Source organism: Haematobia irritans, chromosome 4, assembly GCF_050003625.1.
Source record: "Haematobia irritans isolate KBUSLIRL chromosome 4, ASM5000362v1, whole genome shotgun sequence".
Lineage (NCBI taxonomy): Eukaryota > Metazoa > Arthropoda > Insecta > Diptera > Muscidae > Haematobia > Haematobia irritans.
In genome coordinates, this window is record NC_134400.1 from 7,995,218 (window position 1) to 8,017,330 (window position 22,113).

Consider the following 22,113-nt stretch of genomic DNA (forward strand, 5'->3'; position numbering starts at 1 on the left):
CCTTATGGTGTAATAAAATTCAAACTCAACATTTGTTTTATTCCTCACCACTAAATTAATTAACCATTTCACTACCGAAATAAACCTAATGTCATTTTGAGATCCTACCTCTATTACTTCAAGAGCTATAAGAGCTTGTTCTGAAAACTTGATTATTGAATTGTGACCAAATGGTCTTGCGAAAAGAAGCGCTATTTGGCCTATAATATCTTTCAAAATGTGAGAAAAAACACAAAAAAGAACCCGAAAAAATATCAGCTATAGTTTTTTTTTTTTTAAATGTTCATTTACTAGAGGCATACAGCAAAAAATTGTCTCAAATTTTCATATTTTTCGTTTATTGTTAAAGAAGTTTATAAAAATATTTTTTTGGTGCTCACCAATATGAAAAATATTTATGACTTATTTAGATTAAAGCCTCTACTTTAAAAAACATCGACAAGCTGGTTGTGAAAACAAGCTGGTTATCAGCTTGAAAAGTGAACATAGTACTCAGCTTTACGCTGAAAAGATGAAATTTGACGCTAAAGGCAGATTCACAATGCCAAATACAATTTCAACTACACTTACGGAATTTTTTAGGGATCTAGTTAGGTTTTTTTCGTGAATTTTAATTATTAATTTAAATTGCTTTATAATTCCATACCCACTGATATTTTTCCGATCTCTTTTTTTTAGTTCTTTCATGAAATTAAATTAAGTTTTCAATATTATTAAAAACAAAAAAAAAAGACTATCACGCTAGAACGGGTGGACTGTATTGTCGAACTTCCCTATAATGAATCTTGACGGGACCAAAAAATTACTTCATTATACAGAAATTATATCAGAATACAAGAAAATGGAAAAACTTTTTTGGTTTCTGGCGGAACTTGACCCTTTGACCCAGCGCATCTATTTTGATTGTGAAATAGTCATGGACTTCTAGCGACAGCTACAAACACACTCATAAAAACAGTAGTAATTGTAGACTACTTAAAATCCATCAAGACATTTTTACAAAAAAAGAACATCATATAATTTTGGGTATCCCAATAAATATAAGTGGAATATTGTAGAAAAAATCACTCATACACCTCTGTGCATAATTTCTAGGTCACTGGAAAAAGTGGGTTCAACATATATATAAATATGAAATTCACATTTGCTAGAAAATATATTCAAAATAAAACTCCCTGAAGGAATGTGCCTAACGCATTGGTCTCCATTCACAATAACAATGGAAAACCCATATGTTCAGAATAGAGCAATATTTAAATGACCATCGATCACACTCACAATATACAACAGATTTGTTATATAACATAATGATTTTATTATTTCGTTTATCATTTTCAACAAGATAGGCATAACTAAAACTGGTTTTAAATAATTTTGTTTTTTTTTTCTAAACTTTTTAATTGGTAATCTACTCTTTTTTTGATGACAGTCATACTTTAATAATTTCGTTTTTGAGTTATTACACTCTTGATGTAAATAATAACCTACACATGCATATAACAGGTTTATATGTACATAGGTATATGTGCCGCATGCATAGCTGTCCACTTTGCACACACATGTTGTGGTATAATTTATGTTTAAACAAATATCTCAAATCGTACCATTGATTGTATATGGAAATTACATAAACGGCGAGAAACCGTGAAATCTTGGTAGTGGTCAACGAAATACCATGATAGTATAGCAATACTCAAAACAAAAAAGAAAATAAATATGCTAAGCAAAGCCAAGACGATAATGGTGTCCAATTTAGGTGTGCATATTTTTCATTAGTGAATGTGATTGAAAAACATTAAGGCTTTTTATCTTTTCGATCGAATGAATGGTCTATTCTTATTTTGATGGAAACCAAACAAACTACTAAATCGAAAAATATATGTTAAATAATATTGTCCAAGAGTGACGTATTTCAAAATAAAACTTGGCGTTATTGTGTTTTCGTTGGAGAGTAAATAAACTATTTGCTATATACATGGTGAGTTTTGATAGAATTTACAGGGAAGCTTTTGCCAAATTATCGCTGATATATTACCACTGTTGCCACACGAGCCAAAAATAATCGACCAAAATTTTGAGACAATTTCACCAAAATCTACCAAACAAAAATTTATTTCTACAAAGAATTCTGTCAATATTTTATTTCTATAGAAAAATTTGTCAAAATTTTATTTCTATAGAAAATTTTGTCAAAATTTTATTTCTATAGAAAATTTTGTCAAAATTTTATTTCTATAGAAAATTTTGCCAAAATTTTATTTCTATAGAAAATTTTGCCAAAATTTTATTTCTATAGAAAATTTTGTCAACATTTTATTTCTATAGAAAATTTTGTCAAAATTTTATTTCTATAGAAAAATTTGTCAAAATTGTATTTCTATAGAAAATTTTGTCAAAATCGTATTTCTATAGAAAATTTTGTCAAAATCGTATTTCTATAGAAAATTTTGTCAAAATTTTATTTCTATAGAATTTTTTGTCAAAATTTTATTTCTATAGAATTTTTTTGTCAATTTTTTTTTCTATAGAAAATTTTGTCAAAATTTTATTTCTATAGAAGCTTTTGTCAAAATTTTTTTCTATAGAAAATTTTGTCAAAATTTTATTTCTATAGAAAATTTGGCAAAATTTTATTTCTATAGAAAATTTTGCCAAAATTTCATTTCCATAGAAAATTTTGTCAAAATTTTATTTCTATAGAAAATTTTGTCAAAATTTTATTTCTATAGAAAATTTTGTCAAAATTTTATTTCTATAGAAAATTTTGTCAAAATTTTATTTCTATAGAAAATTTTGTCAAAATTTTATTTCTATAGAAAATTTTGTAAAAATTTTATTTCTATAGAAAATTTTGTCAAAATTTTATTTCTATAGAAAAATTTGTCAAAATTTTATTTCTATAGAAAAATTTGTCAACATTTTATTTCTATAGAAATTTTGTCAACATTTTATTTCTATAGAAATTTTGTCAAAATTTTATTTATTTATATTATAATTTATTTTAAAGTAGAGGCTTTAATCTAATTAAGATACAAATATTTCCCATATTGATGACCACTAAAATTCATTTTTATAAACTTCTTCAACAATAAACGAAAAATACGAAATTTTGAGACATTTTTTGTACTGCATGCACGGTTTCCACTGGTGTCGAAAACATTCTACCAAAAAGTTGAAAAAAAATTCCAAAAATCTACCACAAAACAAAATTTTGAAGTTTGTCAAAAATTTTCTATAGAAAAATTTTTATTTTTATTGCTATAGAAAATTTTGTCCACATTTTTTTATTTCTATAGAAATTTTGGTCAACATTTTATTTCTACAGAAAATTTTGTCAAAATTTTATTTCTGTAGAAAATTTTGTCAACATTTTATTTTTATAGAAAATTTTGTCAAAATTTTATTTCTATAGAAAATTTTGTCAAAATTTTATTTCTATAGAAAATTTTGTCAAAAATTTATTTCTATAGAAAATTTTGTCAAAATTTTATTTCTATAGAAAATTTTGTCAAAATTTTATTTCTATAGAAAATTTTGTCAAAATTTTATTTCTATAGAAAATTTTGTCAAAAATTTATTTCTATAGAAAATTTTGTCAAAATTTTATTTCTATAGAAAATTTTGTCAAAATTTTATTTCTATAGAATTTTTTGTCAAAATTTTATTTCTATAGAATTTTTTTTTCAAAATTGTACTTCTATAGAAAATTTTATCAAAATTTTATTTCAATAGAAAATTTTGTCAAAATTTTATTTCTATAGAAAATTTTGTCAACATTTTATTTCTATAGAAAATTTTGTCAAAATTTTATTTCTATAGAAAATTTTTTTAAAATTTTATTTCTATAGAAAATTTTGCCAAAATTTTATTTCTATAGAAAATGTCAAATTTTTATTTCTATAGAAATTTTTTTCAAAATTTTATTTCTATAGAAAATTTTTGCAAAATTTTGTTTCTATAGAAAATTTTGTCCAAATTTTTTTTTATTTATTTATTTATTCAACAACGTAACATAAAAAGCCGAAACAGGCCAAATAACACTATATTTCATCTCATAATACTGAATAAAAGGAAAAAAAAACTTATGCATAAAAAAAACTTATTTCTATAGAAATTTTTGTCGAAATTTTATATCCATAGAAAATTTTGTAAAAATTTTATTTCTACGCTAGGAGTTGAATCGGTACCACTAGGAATCGGTGGTTACTGGTAAATGTAGCGTTCGACCGACCCTTCGTAGAACAAGCCCATGTTAAATTCGCCACCCAAATGTATGAAATCGATATTTTGTGGAACCAGGGGTAATGCCGAAAGAGCATTAGCTAATCCCTCGCTCCATTGGGAGAGCATGGATATACGAACCAGACTCGATAACCGCCTTGTTGTTTCTGTTGACAGATATTATAAGAATTTAGTTGAAATATATTGAGTTGTGTCTTTTCGCATGGCGGCTTTATTTTATGACGATAACAAATTTCTTTTATCGAATAGGGTATAACTATAAGAAAACGAATGATATTCTCAATTTAAATTGAAACAATACAGAACATCTAATTACACGCATTCTCTCGTCTATATATCGAGAACATATATGAACATACAAAAACGTGGGTAATACATACAATAAATTGGCAAAAGCTAATCGCACAATTCCAAAAGTATGACCAATTAAGAGGTGCGCTTTGCACATGAACATCATGGGTGTGTGTAGTTGAACCGTAATAACGCATTTTATAGACCCACCTTATTTTGAAATGGTTACAATTAAATAATTTTCAAATTGGTATTTTGCTATAAAAGAAATACAATAATTAAATAATAGAGCAAAAGCTCGCCTTTTCCAAAGCTGTATACACCGCAGTATGGATTCAAATTGTAAGATTTTTAGAAGCTTGCCGAAAGGGATAACAATAGACTAATAGAAAAAAGACTGCAAACAGAAGTCGGTGTATGCTATTATATTTTCAAAACTTCTAAAACGTTTATGCCCTTATGCAAAACAATTTATTGATAATTTATCGAAGGAATTTCAATATAAAGTCCACTTAGAAGGACATTTGAAAACGACAACAAACTCTATTTCCCCAGGTAGTGTCGTCGTATTACTCGATGTTATTTTAAAGTAGAGGCTTTAACCTAATTAAGATACAAATATTTCCCATATTGATGACCACTAAAATTCATTTTTATAAACTTCTTCAACAATAAACGAAAAATACGAAATTTTGAGACATTTTTTGTACTGCATGCACGGTTTCCACTGGTGTCGAAAACATTCTACAAAAAAGTTGAAAAAAAAATCCAAAAATCTACCACAAAACAAAATTTTGAAGTTTGTCAAAAATTTTCTATAGAAAATTTTTTATTTTTATTGCTATAGAAAATTTTGTCCACATTTTTTTATTTCTATAGAAATTTTGGTCAACATTTTATTTCTATAGAAATTTTGGTCAACATTTTATTTCTATAGAAAATTTTGTCAAAATTTTATTTCTGTAGAAAATTTTGTTAAAATTTTATTTTTATAGAAAATTTTGTCAAAATTTTATTTCTATAGAAAATTTTGTCAAAATTTTATTTCTATAGAAAATTTTGTCAAAATTTTATTTCTATAGAAAATTTTGTCAAAATTTTATTTCTATAGAAAATTTTGTCAAAATTTTATTTCTATAGAAAATTTTGTCAAAATTTTATTTCTATAGAAAATTTTGTCAAAATTTTATTTCTATAGAAAATTTTGTAAAAATTTTATTTCTTTTGAAAATTTTGTAAAAATTTTATTTCTATAGAGAATTTTGTCAAAATTTTATTTCTATAGAGAATTTTGTTAAAATTTTATTTTTATAGAAAATTTTGTCAAAATTTCATTTCTATAGAGAATTTTGTCAAAATTTTATTTTTATAGAAAATTTTGTCAAAATTTTATTTCTATAGAAAAATTCGTCAAAATTTTATTTCTATAGAAAATTTTGTCAAAATTTTGTTTTTATAGAAAATTTTGTCAAAATTTTATTTCTATAGAGAAATTTGTCAAAATTTTATTTCTATAAAGAATTTTGTTAAAATTTTATTTTTATAGAAAATTTTGTCAAAATTTTATTTCTATAGAGAATTTTGTCAAAATTTTATTTCTACAGAAAATTTTGTCAAAATTTTATTTCTATATAAAATTTTGTCAAATTTTTATTTCTATAGAAAAGTTTGTCAAACTTTTATTTCTATAGAAAATTTTGTCAAAATTTTATTTCTATAGAAAATTCTGTCAAAATTTTATTTCTATAGAAAATCTTGTCAAAATTTTATTTCTATAGAAAAATCTTGTCAAAACTTTATTTCTATAGAAAGAGGCATATCATCGTATTTCCTACATTCACTATTTTAACCCTTCTGTGCGTGATGAGGTCCCGCTGGACCTTTTTGATTTTTATTCATACATAACTTTATCTTTTATATGAATTTCAGCTTGATGGTTTATGACTTCTTGTACTGAAGTGTTTTAAGTTGAAAACTTTAAATTTTTATGTGATTGAATCATTAAATCGGTTTTTATAGGTATTTGAAAAAGTTTAGTGCGATTCTGCGTGATGAGGTCCAATGGGACCTATTACTAATTACATTAGTGGTTTTAGCACAGTTTAAAAAGCAGTGTAAAGATATTGCGATTTTCGTATTTGGAACAATTAATAACACTAACATCCTTTCAGAAAATACCGTTGTTTGGAAGAATTTGTCATTTTTGAAGTTTCCATTTGGTTTCGTTGCTTGGTAGTATATAATTTTATGTCTTCCGTTGATATATCCAATATAGTGAGAGTAAAAGTGCAAAAAAAGTTATTTGAACTTGAAATCGTGGTCGAAATAAGTTTTTATATTTCTATACATTTTCCAGACCTATCGGCTCCTGGAATTTGGCAAGATGTGCCTCAATTTGGACCAAGTTTGAAACAACCACTGTGCACATAATACTGCGAGTAAAACGAACGCCACTAAAAAAAATCGTATTGTTTTTCCTTCAAAAATCCAGTTTGTTAAGAACATTCAACTGCAAAAACAATATATTGTTGCTTGGTACGTATAAGGATACTTATAGGTACCACGCCTGCGTCAAACATCAGGGCCACTAGTATACTAATCAAATTTTAACATTATCTGTATCCTATTAAAAATTAAATAAAACTCTATATTTACAACCAAATGTTTATATATGCAATTTGTGCATTATAGAAGAGTCCACCTACAGTAAATGATCGAAAAATATCGTAGGGATAACCTCTCTACCATCCTTTTTTTATTGTAGGTCCCACGAGACCTCATCACGCTGGTATCGCTTCCAGTGTTATCACATACACAAGGGTTAACCTCATTGGGGAAAACAAATATAAGGTCAGTAGAATACATATTTTTTCCTGTACTTGCAGTCAGGAGAAAATTCCAGACATAATTAGTAATACCACTCATCTGCCCTCTACCCCAAATGAAGACTATCGTCGTTATAACCTTATCCGACTAATATAATGCGAAAATTAAACATCTTAATTTTCTTATGTACTCTTTTTAATATATAACAACAGATGATATATTTCAATGTAATGAAATAATCGCTTCCTCATTCAAATTGGGCCAAAGAAAATTTCAACCAACATTTATTAGAAATAAAAGTATTAATGTTAACTCATTCATAGCCGCATTGCTGCTAATCGAGGTTATTGGAGTAGCCGCCATCATACTCATACCATGTATATACGTACGTATGTGTTCATACAAATGTAGGTATTTTGAAGCGAACAGATCAGTAGTTTTATCATCGACCATTGAGAGTATTCGATTGGGGTTTTAAATACCACTAGACTACTCAACGTTAAAACCAGTATGCGCAATGAATGTCAATTCAAAAAAACAAAACAAAAATACAAGTTAGTAAGATAGATAAATTTAAATGACAAAAAAAATAAAAATGAAAAAGAGTAATATGGAATGAAAGAGTAATATGGTGAATATCCGTGCTTGTAAAATCAAAAAATATCGTGCAATAATATCGGTCCTAGACATATACGAAAATAAGCTATACATAGATCCAGATTTATCCACCGATTAAGAAAATAAATGTTTTTTTTTTAATATTCTATTATAAATTGAAAACTAAGGGAATATTTCAAATCAATATTTTTGGCGAACATCCCTATCAGACAACGACCCCCTTATTAGAGATTTCCGAACGCGGGTTGAGGCTGCGTTGAAACCAACTACAGAGAAAAGATGTCATCAAGCAGTTAAATTAACTACTAAAATCAAATACTCGTATTTATGCCTCCAAAACAAGTTAGGTATTAGAGCTAGAATGTTATTATTCTAAATTTAATCGCTAAGGTTAGCATCAATAAGGTGATAGCTGGAATTAAAATCTACAAACATTCTTTGGATAGGTGCTTAATTATAAATCATATAAATAGTGCTTAATTATAAATCATATAAATAGATAACCTAATCAACTTCAGTCTTGAAGTGTGAGGGGGGTAGAACAAAACTCTCATCCCAATGAAGATGCCTCGCTTAGGGTAACGCAAGAGAGTTCCTTCGCCCAGCACTTGATTAAACTCAGAACGGCAACGACCTTATTCACCATCGTAAAGTGGTAGCCCGATTTAGTTTCAGGCTCACTTATGGCGATTTACATTGGGAAAAAATGTGCAACATTGAAACACCTATCATAGAATATGACTCACCAAATTACATAAAATGGGTATGACAACACGGTTGCCACCGTTGGTAGAATTCTACAAAAAATGGTAGATTTTTTACTGTTTGGTAGAATTAAAATAAAATTTTGACAAAGGTTAGGTTAGGTTAGGTTATGTGGCAGCCCAATGTATCAGGCTCACTTAGACTATTCAGTCCATTGTGATACCACAGTGGTGAACTTCTCTCTTATCACTGAGTGCTGCCCGATTCCATGTTAAGCTCAATGACAAGGGACCTCCTTTTTATAGCCGAGTCCGAACGGCGTTCCACATTCCAGTGAAACCACTTAGAGAAGCTTTGAAACCCTCAGAAATGTCACCAGCATTACTGAGATGGGATAATCCACCGCTGAAAAACTTTTTGGTGTTCGGTCGTAGCAGGAATCGAACCCACGACCTTGTGTATGCAAGGCGGGCATGCTAACCATTGCACCACGGTGGCTCCCAAATTTTGACAAAATTTTTTATAGAAATAAAATTTTGACAAAATTTTCTATAGAGATAAAATTTTCACAAAATTTTCTATAGAAATAAAATTTTCACAAATTTTTCTATAGAAATAAAATTTTCACAAAATTTTCTATAGAATATAGCTTGTGAAAACAATCAGAAATGTAACCAACATAACAGAGAGGAAAACGGAGCCACCGTGGTGCAATGGTTGCATATATATGGTCGTGGATACAACGCCAGTTTCGACCGAACAACAAGGTTTTTAGCGATGGATTATCAGTAATTCTGGTGGCATTTCTGGGTGTTTCAAAGCTTATCTAAATGGTTTCACCGCAATATGGAACTCCGTTCGCACTCGGCTATAAAAAGTAGGTCCCTTGTCATTGTGATAAACATAGAATCGGACAGCACTGAATAATCTAAGAGAACCTGAAATATTGGGCTGCCACTATACCTAACCTAACAGAGAGGAAATGTTTGATGTTCGGTCAAAACAGGGATTGACACCATTACTCAGTCTTGTCAGATTAGTGGATATTTCCCCAAACTGGGGATTTTTTTCGTGGATGGGGATATTTTTTCACTTTGGGGATCTGGGGATTTGGCTGAGGATAACGTCGTGATTTGGGGATTTTTCTGGGGATATTTCCACCTTCAATCACATAGTATTAAATTTGTTATAGAAAGTGTAAAAGCAAAGTACAATATGGATTATGGGTTAAACCGCCTTCCTATTTACCATCGCAGTTTCATATTTATATAACAATTTTGAAGAAGGCCCAACTTCCATTATTACTTGGGGTTATACATCTGTCCGGTCTTAAACAATTCTTATTAAATACCATGAAAATTGTCTTGTAGTTTCATTTCTCTTTCGTTTGTTCCTGCGGTCGATCATCAGAAAACAACAATTTAAAATGGGAAAAATTTTAAATGGGTTTACGAAAACGCAAAATTTTCCTTAACTCCGACCTACAAAGATAAATAACACGAAATTTTTACACACTGCTCTTATGGATAAGGAAATTCATTGGGAGATTTTTTTTTGGCAAAAGATGAAATGGTTCAGAAGAAGACAATCCAAAATTTTGCGTTTTGCGAGTTCGTAAACCAGAACAGTTGACCACCTAAAAGACTTTCTGAAGTCCTTACCTATGTATAAATTCGATAATGTGAGTTTGTTTTTATATTTTATAGAATTACATTTACATACATACAATAAATTCTCCTTTGGGGATTTTTCATGGGGAAAAATATTTCAGTTGGGGATTTTTTGGGGATATAATTTCGAAATTTTGGGGATCTCTCTGGCAACCGTGCCGTTACCTTCCTTCCTATTTATACGGAATTGTTATTCAGATTTCATCATAAACCGGGATTGGATGACTCGCAAAGCTTTAGAATGTACTACCAACTACACTTCTACGAATGAATATGAAAACGAATACATTTTCAAGTAAAAAAATTATATTTTCGAATAGTAATTTTGTAAAACTGGATAAGTTGAAAATGCTAACTAATATTACTGAGAATATTACCTAACATCAACCACCTCAATTTTTTTTCGTGTGTTTTCATGAATAGGGTGACCATAGTGGCTATCAATTCAGTTCCCATTACACAATGCCAATGAAGTGATAATAATAATTTATGGCTACGTTATTAGTCATTTATATCCTTGACTATTCTATAATATAGGATTTTCCAAAAATATTCAAAAATACCATTTAGTAATTTCATTGAAACATTTTTTTATTGTTATATATTTATCTATGCATTTACTGTTTTTTTACTTGATTTGAATTTAGTCTTATTTCATTTTGCTGTGATAACTGCGTCTATTTTTTTTTTTTTCGCTAGCTAAACAAGATAGGTGGTGGTGGTGAATATTGTACTTGCGAAGAAGTAAATATACGTGAGAGGTAATTGAAGACTTTATAGGTGGTAGGTGGAGGAAAATATTTTGCCATGGTCTTTATTGTTGCTATTTGATTGTTTTAAGCTAGATTTGGTGTTGTTGTTGTTGTTTTTGTTGCAGTAGGCACCAGCAGTTAACAGAGGAGAACAGCAACAGCCGTCGTAGCGTTAAACAACAAATCAAAAGCTAAAAACCAGACACAAAATACTATACTTAATACTTTCACTTCTTGTTGGCATTTTTGTGTGTATGAATTGTACGAATGTTATATGTATGTCGATGTCGTTGTCGATGTATCTATTTGAGTTTAAAAAACCGTACGTATGACATTCGATTGTGTCTGCTTTGTTTTGATCAGTTAATGTTTTGCCTGTAGTTGTAGATTTTCGTGGTTGTATTGTGGTGTGGATTGTAGGTATATTTTGTTGTGATTAGCGTTGTATTATTAATGTATTTGTTGTTGTCTTATTTGTTTTCACGAATTTGTGTATATGTGAATTCGTCCACGTTCGGCTGTCTTTGTGCATATATGAAGTAAAATAAAAAACAAAAATTAAATAAAATAAAAACGAAAATTAATGCGCTGCTGAGCTATATAACAAAAATCAAGACGGCGGTAATAAAGCACAAGTTTGCTTTCATGCTATAGAAGACGAAAAAATAAAATCAAGAAACAAAATCGAAAAATAACCATGCAAAGCTTTAATGGCCATTTACTTTGGTCGTGATGATCAGAGTTCGTTGCTGTGGTGGTTGGTGGTTAGTTCGTGTTTTTTGTACTTTTTGTTATTGTTGTAGGCATAGATCTAAAGATTTTTTTTTTAATTTGAGAATTGTTAAATTGTAGAAATATAACAATAAACCAAACGTATACACACACACAAATATAAATATATATATTATATCGCATAAACAGCTGAACATATGTACCATATATACCTATATATGTACATACATATATATTTTTGTTAATTTATTTTTGAATTTGAGTATTGTTGTTGCTACACTTCGTGTTTGCTAATAAGATCAACGGCAATAACAAATAAAAACTTTTCAAGAGCCAGTCAGTCGGCCGTAACGACAACATTATCCCCCCACCACAATCATCATGACCTCAAATAAGCTTAATATTTCTTGCAGCTTCTGATATTGCTGAGAGACAACGAAAGAGAGGATAGCGTCCGGGAAACACAAATATGAACATGAGTATGTCGCGTCTCTCTATTGCTATTTATTTACTCTTCCATTACAACAGCAATGATTGATATTGTTGCATATAAAATTGAAAACAAAAAAAAACAATTTGATTAAAAATGTTTCATTTGAATTTGAGCTTAGATAAGGAAGTGTACATTGAGACAGATAGTCAATCTAGTAAATACAAGCGAATGTACATTTGAATTGGAAAAAACATGGATTATAAGGACCATTGCAATCGACAGCCAATAGGTCTGTTCGCATTCTTTTTTAAATCGAAATAAATAAACAAACAAAATTGACAACTTTGAACAAGAGAACACGAAAAGGCATATTATATAGTGGTCCATATAGTATACACACAAAAAAAATATTTTTTGTCGTCAATCACGAAATTAATTGATCCAATAAATTTTTAATTAAAATGTCTTCAAACACAGAAATGATAGTATCAATCAAAGATTATTTAATCCAATTAAAAAATTAATTGATACTATCAATTTCTGTGATTGATTTTTGTTTCAATTAAAAAATTTTTTGAATCAATTAAATTTAGAATTGAATATTTTTAAAACTCAATGAAAAAATTTTCGTGAAATTTTATTCTGAAATTTTCCTGAAATTTTATTCGTGAAATTTTATTCCAAGAAAAACACGAATCGTAAAATGTCAGAGCCTGGTCAAAACGGTATTGTCAGATTGAATTTAAATATAATAAAGCGTCATTTTATTTAAGTTCAACCTGACAATACCGAAGTTGCACGATTGCGTTTATTACGAATAACTTGCAAAATTGTATTCATTTTCAGCTATTTTTCAACAACGTCATATATAAGCCAAAACAAACAATGAATAGGCTAATTTTCTATTAGTTCTGGATAAGAGCTTTGGTGCATTAAAAAAAAAACAAAAACGATAAGTATATTTATGTAGTATAGTACTAGATTGTTCCTAGCATTTTATCTTCTTGCAAAATAAATCAATTTAATTCTTTTAGTTAAATTAAGTTTTATTTTCTGCAACAAGATATTCACAGTAAATGAAATGGTCAATTGAGGAATCGTCAATCTACCAAAATCTGGAGAAAATTTTGCGAAAAAAAACCAAACCAAAAAAATTATTTTGCAAAATTTTATTCTATAGGAAATGTCAAAATTTCATTTCTATAAAAAATTTTGTCAAAAATTTTACTTCTATGGAGAATTTTGTCAAAATTTTATGTCTATAGAAAATTTTGTCAAAATTTCATTTCTATAGAAAATTTTGTCAAAAATTTTACTTCTATGGAGAATTTTGTCAAAATTTTATTTCTATAGAATATTTTGTCAAAATTTTATTTCTTTAGAAAATTTTGCCAAAATGTTATTTCTATAGAAAATTTTGCCAAAATGTTATTTCTATAGAAAATTTTGCCAAAATTTTATTTGTAGAAAATTTTGTCAAAAATTTTACTTCTATGGAGAATTTTGTCAAAATTTTATTTCTATAGAATATTTTGTCAAAATTTTATTTCTTTAGAAAATTTTGCCAAAATGTTATTTCTTAGAAAATTTTGCCAAAATGTTATTTCTATAGAAAATTTTGCCAAAATGTTATTTCTATAGAAAATTTAGCCAAAATTTTATTTATATAGAAAATTTTGCCAAAATTTTATTTCTATAGAATATTTTGCCAAAATATTATATCTATAGAAAATTTTGTCAAAATTTTATTTTGATCAATTTCTATATTTTTCTATAAATTTTGTCAAAAATTTATTGTTTTAAAAAATGTCAACAATTTACTTATATAAAAAATTTTATCAAATTTTATTTCTATATTTCGTCAAAACTTTATTTCTATTTATGAAGTACCTCTTAGTTGGAGAGCAATATATTTTGCAAAATTTATCAAAACATCAAGAATTCTACCAATCTACCAAACAGTAAAAAATCTATCATTTTTGGTTGAATTCTATCAACTGGGGAAACCTGAGATGGTCTGTCGTAAACTGTAAGGTATTAGTATTTGGTATGGCCACACATTGGAGCTAAATCCGACTTTTGCCAAGACAATTTTCACAGTTTAACAATTTGAAAACGCTTTTTTCCAGTTTCTCTGGAATAATTGAAAATAACTTTTGAATAAAAATTTCCAATTATTATTATAAGAAATTCCAAAATTCTTCAAAATAACATTTTAATGCCTTTGGATATTAAAAAAATAGTTTGGAAGCAAATCCAAGTATCCTGTAAGTATTTATGACATTTATTACGTTTTATACGGGTATATGAAGTTTCCGACAGTAGAAAACCAAAAACATGCGACTCGGACCATCTCTGGTGGCAACCATGGTTTTAACTTTTCCAGACAGCTAGTGCGCATCCTAAAATTATAATGACGTTGCACAGACAGGATTTGAGGCCGTTCATGGAATAACAACAGGACATAATACAGTTGGAAAACACATGGTAAATATTGAATTAATGAATAATGATATTTGTAGATGGTCTGAACCATGAGGTTATGAAAGATTCATGCCCCTTTCTGTGCTAGTGTCCAGCATTATCAAACAATTCCTTTGTCTCTCAGATTATTGCCCACCTGCTCGACCACAATCTGAGGAATAAACTCGCCCCACATCATGGCTTCTGGGTGGAAGACCTAGAAAAATTTTTGTGGATGGGATTAAAACTCTCGGAGTAGAAGAGTCGAGAAGAGGAACCGCTACACCAATATGGTTTAAGTGGACACCAAACCAACTCGTTTCTACCGATTGATGTCATCCTCTATAACCTAAAATAACTAAATTATAACAACAGCTTAAATGATTATAATGTTTTATGCGAAATGGAAACATTTTATTCTTTAAAAACGGCTGAGTGGGTAACCAAGATATTTCACAGTTACTTTCATTAATTTATTTTGGGAAAAGAAAGCGTATTGAATTTATTACTTGAATAAATGCCTCACAAGCTCTTTATTAGTCATGTTTAGATTAGGTTATAGAGGCGGCAGCACATTATTTCAGGCTCACTTAGACAATTCAATCCTTGATAATACAACAAGTGAAGAACTTTTTCTCCAATCATACAGTGCTACAAAATTCCTTGTTCACCTCTCAATTGATATGGACTTTCCTTTTGTAGGCGAAAATGCGAACACCGTGTTGTGCGAAACTATTTAGAGAAGCATTCAAAACATTCATCAATAACATCATCATTTCTGAGAGTAGATAAACCACTTTCTTAACTATACTTTCTTTAAATACGAACACAAAACAAAAATTCTAACAATAAACATTTAATAACCAATGTCTCATGGTAATAACAATAGAAGATTTTCTAAGTCCTTCAAATAAAAAGCTCAGTAGTTGGATAATACTCTCAAAACTGTTGCCACAGGTCTTAAAGAACAGAAAATAGAAACTTTGAAAACGTGACAATACAAATTTATAATGTTAGCTAATAAGACTGTAACTTGCAAGTGACAACAACAAAAATAACTAGCTTTATTTTGAGTATACGAACGACAATACTGCAAAAAATTGTGAATATTTACCAGAACTGTAGATTATAAGAATACATACAACAGATCGTGCTAAATTTGAAACTTTAAACGTCTTGCATAAAACCTGTTCTTGAAGCAAAATTTACAACAAAATTCGCACGGAATATTATAATTTAATGTAGAATCCCCGTTATATTTTCTAGTTTTGGATCAGAAGGAATTCAAATAATGTGTTTATCTGGCTCTACGTAAAAACATTACATCTAATCGTATTAGAGTACCTTTAATTTCAACGTTCAAATCAAAATTTCTGATTTTTGGGAACCAATTGTTATTATTTGACATTTATAATTGTATGTGGTGGAAACGTGAGCAAAAGCAAAATTTAAACTAGCAATACATAATTCTTAAGATTAGATTTTCAGTGCACAGAATAACACAGAAAAGAATTTCACGAAAATGTTTCCAATTAAAATTTTAATTGATTTTTAAAAAATATTCAATTAAATATTTAATTGATTCAACAAATTTTTTTAATTGAAACAAAAATAAATAGTATCAATTCATTTTTTAATTGGATCAATTAATTTTTTAATTGGATCAATTAATTTTTTAATTGACCTTCAATAAATTTTTTTATTGATACTATAATTTATGTGATTGAAGACATTTCAATTAAAAGATTAATTGGATCAATTTATTTCGTGATTGAAGACATTTCAATTAAAAGATTAAATGGATCAATTAATTTCGTGATTGAATCAGATTTATTTTTTGTGTGCATATATCTACAAATACTATATCCCATTTCTCTACAATTGTAACATTCCATGTATCATGCTAATCTATAACAGGAAGTAGATTAAAATTGGTACCTTTCTATAAGATCCTATATTTTACTTAAATAGTGATGAACCTAATCTAACAAAATCTACTCGTGGAAGAACTGTGTTGAAAAACTTCATTTTACTTGACATCGAAATATTTATATGCAATTTAATTGCCAAATAAGAGAGTCAATCCCCCATTTTCCGATATTCGGAATCGCAAATCGCAAGAATTTAATTTTCTTATAAAGAAAAAAATTGAGAAACTATCGGAATTAAATTCGACTTGTATTTGAACTTCTTATCAGACAATTGTTGCCAAAATTTAAATTAGTACGGTTTAGGGTTAAAAAATACGCTAAGCGAAAATTTGGGATTTAAAAATTTCGGAACACACCCCAATAAGAGTTAAACAATAAAGAAATTCGACATGAATTCAAGCAGTGAACGAAATTCGCAAAGCGGAACTATGTCAGTCAAACGGCTACTATTGAAAATATAATTAAATCTGTACTATGACACAAAAACATATTTTGAAAAGGGCTGGCGTGAACCCAAACCCGCAGTGCTGAGAACAAGTATTCAAACATTACCATTCTCAAGATAGTATTCCTAATTTATTTAAAACACTTATTATAACTTGGATGAGAGTGGTCTAACTCATCACTGCAGACAGTTTTCGTGCTTTAAAGTTATTACAAAAAAAACCCAATGATAGGAAAGGACACACCTTAAGTTCTTGAATTTTCACCATATCGGTAAGACTTGAATAGATAATTATGTGATGACATAATGCGTTGCTTGCTCACAGAATTCTTAGGTGCATTTTAAGATATTTTAAGATGCCGCTAGGCATTGTTATCCTTTGGGTTCACTATAAAATATTTCAACTATAGATACAGTGATACAGTGATAAAATTAAATTTGATAGCAAACATTATTTAACGGAAATATGTTTTTGAAAACGTAGGGTGTGCAAATTCCAATCATCCTTAATAATCACACTTATCACCGCCAGAAACCCCAGCTGAGAGATTTAGTTCGAAAATGTACGATTTGCATATTCTTTAATTGATTCTAATATTTTTATCGATTTCACATTGATGGGCAAGAATATATTTTTTTTTAATAAAAAATTCGACATATGTTTGTTGTAGAGAATCTGCTTATTTTAGACCGAGGTTTCGATTGCATTACAATGGCCCACTTTTTACAGTGCCTCCATATTAGAGATTGCGCACCAGTTTAATTTGGAATATTTTGTATCAACACCCCACACACCATTGCATGCTCACCTAAATTTTTATTTAGGATTAATTAATTCCTGCACTTTTCTATAATTGAGAGTTATTCCTTATAATGAAATATAACTTCCAAGATCTTTTAAGCATTTAATGGAAGTTTTTTTCCATACCTTTTTCAAATGGGTTTCCCCCGAAATTCGTAAATAATCCACGACGAACAATAAAACCCAACGAGTGCAAATTATTGGTTAGGACAAGAGAGAGATAAAGAGAGAACAAGTGATTGCAAAATAGCGATTCTCTCTACTCAATCAGAGAGAAATGAAACGATTGGGAAAAAGTTTAATTACTGCTAAATATGAAATGTTAAAGAAAATCGCAAGCCGACATAATGGTCATCTAGAAGAGAATGAAACCTTATATTTTTTTTTCGAAAACAAGAGGCGATGACATGTAATAGTATCGTAAACATTTTTAGTTTTCTGCAGTACTATACAGACGAATTTGACAAACAAATTATGTCAATCTAAACGGGACATAATGGAATATCTACGAGAAACCAAGGTTGTTGCGTATACTTGGCCAATATATTCACAATGGCTGGCTGGTTGGCTTGTTCGTTGGCAATCTTTGTCTGTCTGTCCGTTGGGCTCAGAGCGTGTGTATGTTTTTCTTACTTTCCGATGGTGACGATTGTGTTTTTGTTGCTGCTTCAGTTGGTGGTGGTGGTGTTAGTGGTTGTTTGCTGCTTATATTTATATCGTTTAGCTTACTGTGGTGTCTTTATCTCATTTTTTCACGTAGCTTTTCTGAGAGAAGAAAAGCATAGGTGGTAGTACGAAAACGACGACTACGATGATATTGGTGGTGGTTGTTGTTGGCGACTGATGAAATTTTCATCATTCCATTATAGAGGTGGCAGGAGAAAATTTTTTAACATATTTTTTTTTGCAAAATTCCATAGTGAATCAATTAATCTTTTGCTTTATTGCATTAACCGATAACTTGGATTTATCGTTTCCAAATCGCGATAAACAGAGTTGAATTTTGTACAATTTAACAATATCGAAACGAATTAATAAAATGCCTGCTTTAACGATGATTGTAAAAACGTCTGAAAAGGCAAACAGAAAAATTGATCGGCGACACGGTTCTGACACAAGGGGGAGAAGTGAACACACACACACACAACAACCGAGATTTTTCTCGTTTAATTTTTAGTTTGGAAAAAAATTTTCAATATTTATTACGCACTTGTTTTCTTAATAATAAAATAAAGGATGTTATATTAAATAATTATTCCTGGCACAATACAAAATCTTGTTCCGGCACTTTTACTCTTAACAAATTTGGTTTCTCAAGAACTTTCGTTGTGGTTTCTTTTCATTTTGTTGTTACTTTTATTTTTTGTACAGCACGTTTTCGAGTTTATTGCATTGCAATAATATTTGGAATTTTATTTTCTATTTTAATTAAATATATTTATTTCTAAGTTCACATTTAATCAAAGTAAAAATCACGTCATGGCTTGCCCTGCCACGTCCAAGCAACAATGAATCGTTGTTTCCCACGGCGTTCCTCAATTTTAGCCAAGAAAGAAATACAAAGAAAATTGTCGTAGACACAACAAATGGTATTGAAACAGTGTTGTGCCAGACAGGGATGTTTATATAGCAGTAGAAATCATTTTATACCTCGTATTTACAACTCTGCATGTAAAAAAGGGACAGATAGAAGTAAGCAAGAAAATATAAATTATATTTTATTCATTCCATGGATATGTTGTTATTCGGAATTCTGGAGGAATGAGTTGGAAAACAAAACTACCTTAACCTATTAAGGCCCCCACATGCCATTGAATTTTAATATGAAAAAAGTATATGGATTATATGGAATTTGCCAAAATATAAAGGGAGCCAATATCAAATTTTCATAAAAGTTTTAAGAGGTCTGTAAATAACCAACAATTTATTTGAGGAATATTTGGAACAAATACTAATTTTTAAAAACGATTAGCTGGTTTACAATTTGTATGCATAATCTTTCTCTGCACTCTATACACAAAGCCTTTTTTGTTGTAGACTTAAACAAATTTTTGCTACCGAAAATTTCGCAAGAGGTGCATACCAGCCTTTATGCTAACGAAATGTTCGGTAACGTTCAATTTCGTAAGCTGGTACGCACCTCTAAAGAAAATTTTTGTTCATAACAGGGTTGTCAAAAGCATATTTTGGAGAGATGTTTACAACTCATGGCAGCAAGCATTTAATTTATTACAGTCATTGTGTGTGTAAAAGTTTTAAGAGGTCTGTAAATAATGAACAATTTATTTGAGAAATATTTGGAACAAATATTAACAATTTTTAAAAGCGATTAGCTGGTTTAAAATTTGTGTACGTTTTGCTTCTCTACACTCTATACACAACTCGTTTTTGTTGTAGACCTAAATAAATTTTTGCTACCGAAAATTTGACGAGAGGTGCATACCGGCCTTAACGATTGATTATTGGATTTCTTGTACAACCAATCGTAATATTTTTGATAAATTATAATAGCAATATAGTGTTGAATGATTTTGGGAGGAAGATTCAAAATTTTGAAAGAAAATACAACATATATATGCCATTTTTAAGATTTAAATAAATATTTAATTACTTAACTCATTTACAACCAAACGGCCATTACCGCAAATAAAAAAATAATTAGAACTACAATCAATGACTGCAACAATTGGCACATAGGTAATACTTAATACTATGTTCAAAGCTTAGATTAACTAAAAGATTTTGAAACTACTATATATTAAATACTTAATTATAGGCCTAATTAAGTTGTCTACGAATATAAAAGTACTCAATATAGAAAATAAATTAATATAAAAAATTTCCTTCAGTTTTTCAAAAATGAACAAGTTGAAGTGCACACTTACGATTTCCTCTTTTCCGCTCAGAAATATGCGTAAAGAATATGTATGTTCGTTTCATCATAGAAATTCAAACCACATATCCTGCCCTTGGATTTGGATTACAAATTTAGCTCATGGGCTCATGCAACAATAAGAATTTGGTCAGAGTAGGCAATTTTTGAATTCCCTGGTACAGTTAACAAAAGGTCAATTAATAAATTTAAAAAGATTCAGCTGCCCTAACATCGTCAAAATGTTTAAAATATTTTGCACCTACAATAAGTCAAACAATATCCAATTCTTTGGTCAATTAAGGAAAGCTGTAAATTTCAATCCACATAAAATAAAATGTGATGAAAACACCTTAAACAATAGTACGGTGCCATCATTACAAAAATAACTAAATCTATATATCTCCAATATAAAGTCATCTTACTTATTTTCACAATTATGATGTAATAAATTGGAACCGGATCTCTTTTGTCAAATAATTGTAAATACATTGATCACCTCCTCAAGAGGAACATTGTTCTATATCATTATACAAAGATAATTGACCAAAATACGATCCATATTCGACACGTCGTATATGATGAGCTACGAGTGGAATGACAAATTACACCACAAACATCCTATTATTATTATTTTCATGATGTGACATTTGTTTTCCCATTCAAGTATATTTGGTGTTAACATGTTTTACAATTTACAATCTATTCGATACACCATTTTGCAACTCTGATTTTTCCTTTCGGCAAATTCGAAGAGAAAAACATGTATTGCTCAACATATATGCACCTCGTTATCGAAATATGTAAGAATGAGATAGAGTATAAGAATGCGGGAAATTACAAGAAATTGCAAAAACTAAAACTATTTTACCAAATAAAAGGCAACAAATTTAACAACGTCAACATATCGAATGCACAACGCTAACAAACACATTGAATATCTCTTAACACTATTAGCGGTCACTGGTGTTGTTTTGTTTTCTGTTCGGTTAGCTGGCCTCGCGACAGAAAACCGCCAGTATTTGCCATGACCACACATGGTGCCATAATTTTCTTATCACTTATAATGCCCACTTACCTTGGATAGTTTCGTCATTTTCTTCTTCAGAAGCCATTACTTAAGTTTTTTATATTTTTTGTTGGATAAAAATGCAACAACAATACGTTTTTCCTATTAAAAAATTAGCACAATTACAATTTCACAGAACAACGACGCTCAGATTATTGGAACGTTTATAAACCAGCGGTGCAAAAGTTCGTACAACAGTGTTGCCAATAAGTGCATTTTACTGAAAATAAAGAGAACATTGTACAATGGGACTTTGGCAAAA

General features: G+C 29.1%; 2 protein-coding genes across 4 annotated transcripts in view; both read right to left on the reverse strand.

The window, feature by feature from the left end:
* The window catches only part of Su(Tpl) (Suppressor of Triplolethal), a 38,274-nt gene extending 18,858 nt beyond the window's left edge, over positions 1–19,416 (reverse strand). The window contains exon 1 of one of the 2 annotated variants that reach the window (XM_075305602.1): positions 19,121–19,416. The gene's annotated coding sequence lies outside the window, so the exon portion shown is untranslated. The remainder of the gene's footprint in view (positions 1–19,120) is intronic. The other variant, XM_075305603.1, reaches the window with a different exon arrangement.
* The window catches only part of Mi-2 (chromodomain-helicase-DNA-binding protein Mi-2 homolog), a 54,462-nt gene extending 32,436 nt beyond the window's left edge, over positions 1–22,026 (reverse strand). For both annotated transcript variants that reach the window (XM_075305601.1, XM_075305600.1), the window contains exon 1: positions 21,861–22,026. In XM_075305601.1, the coding sequence (XP_075161716.1) occupies positions 21,861–21,897 (37 nt within the window). In that variant the 5' untranslated portion in view covers positions 21,898–22,026. The remainder of the gene's footprint in view (positions 1–21,860) is intronic.
* Positions 22,027–22,113: the final 87 nt, after the last annotated feature.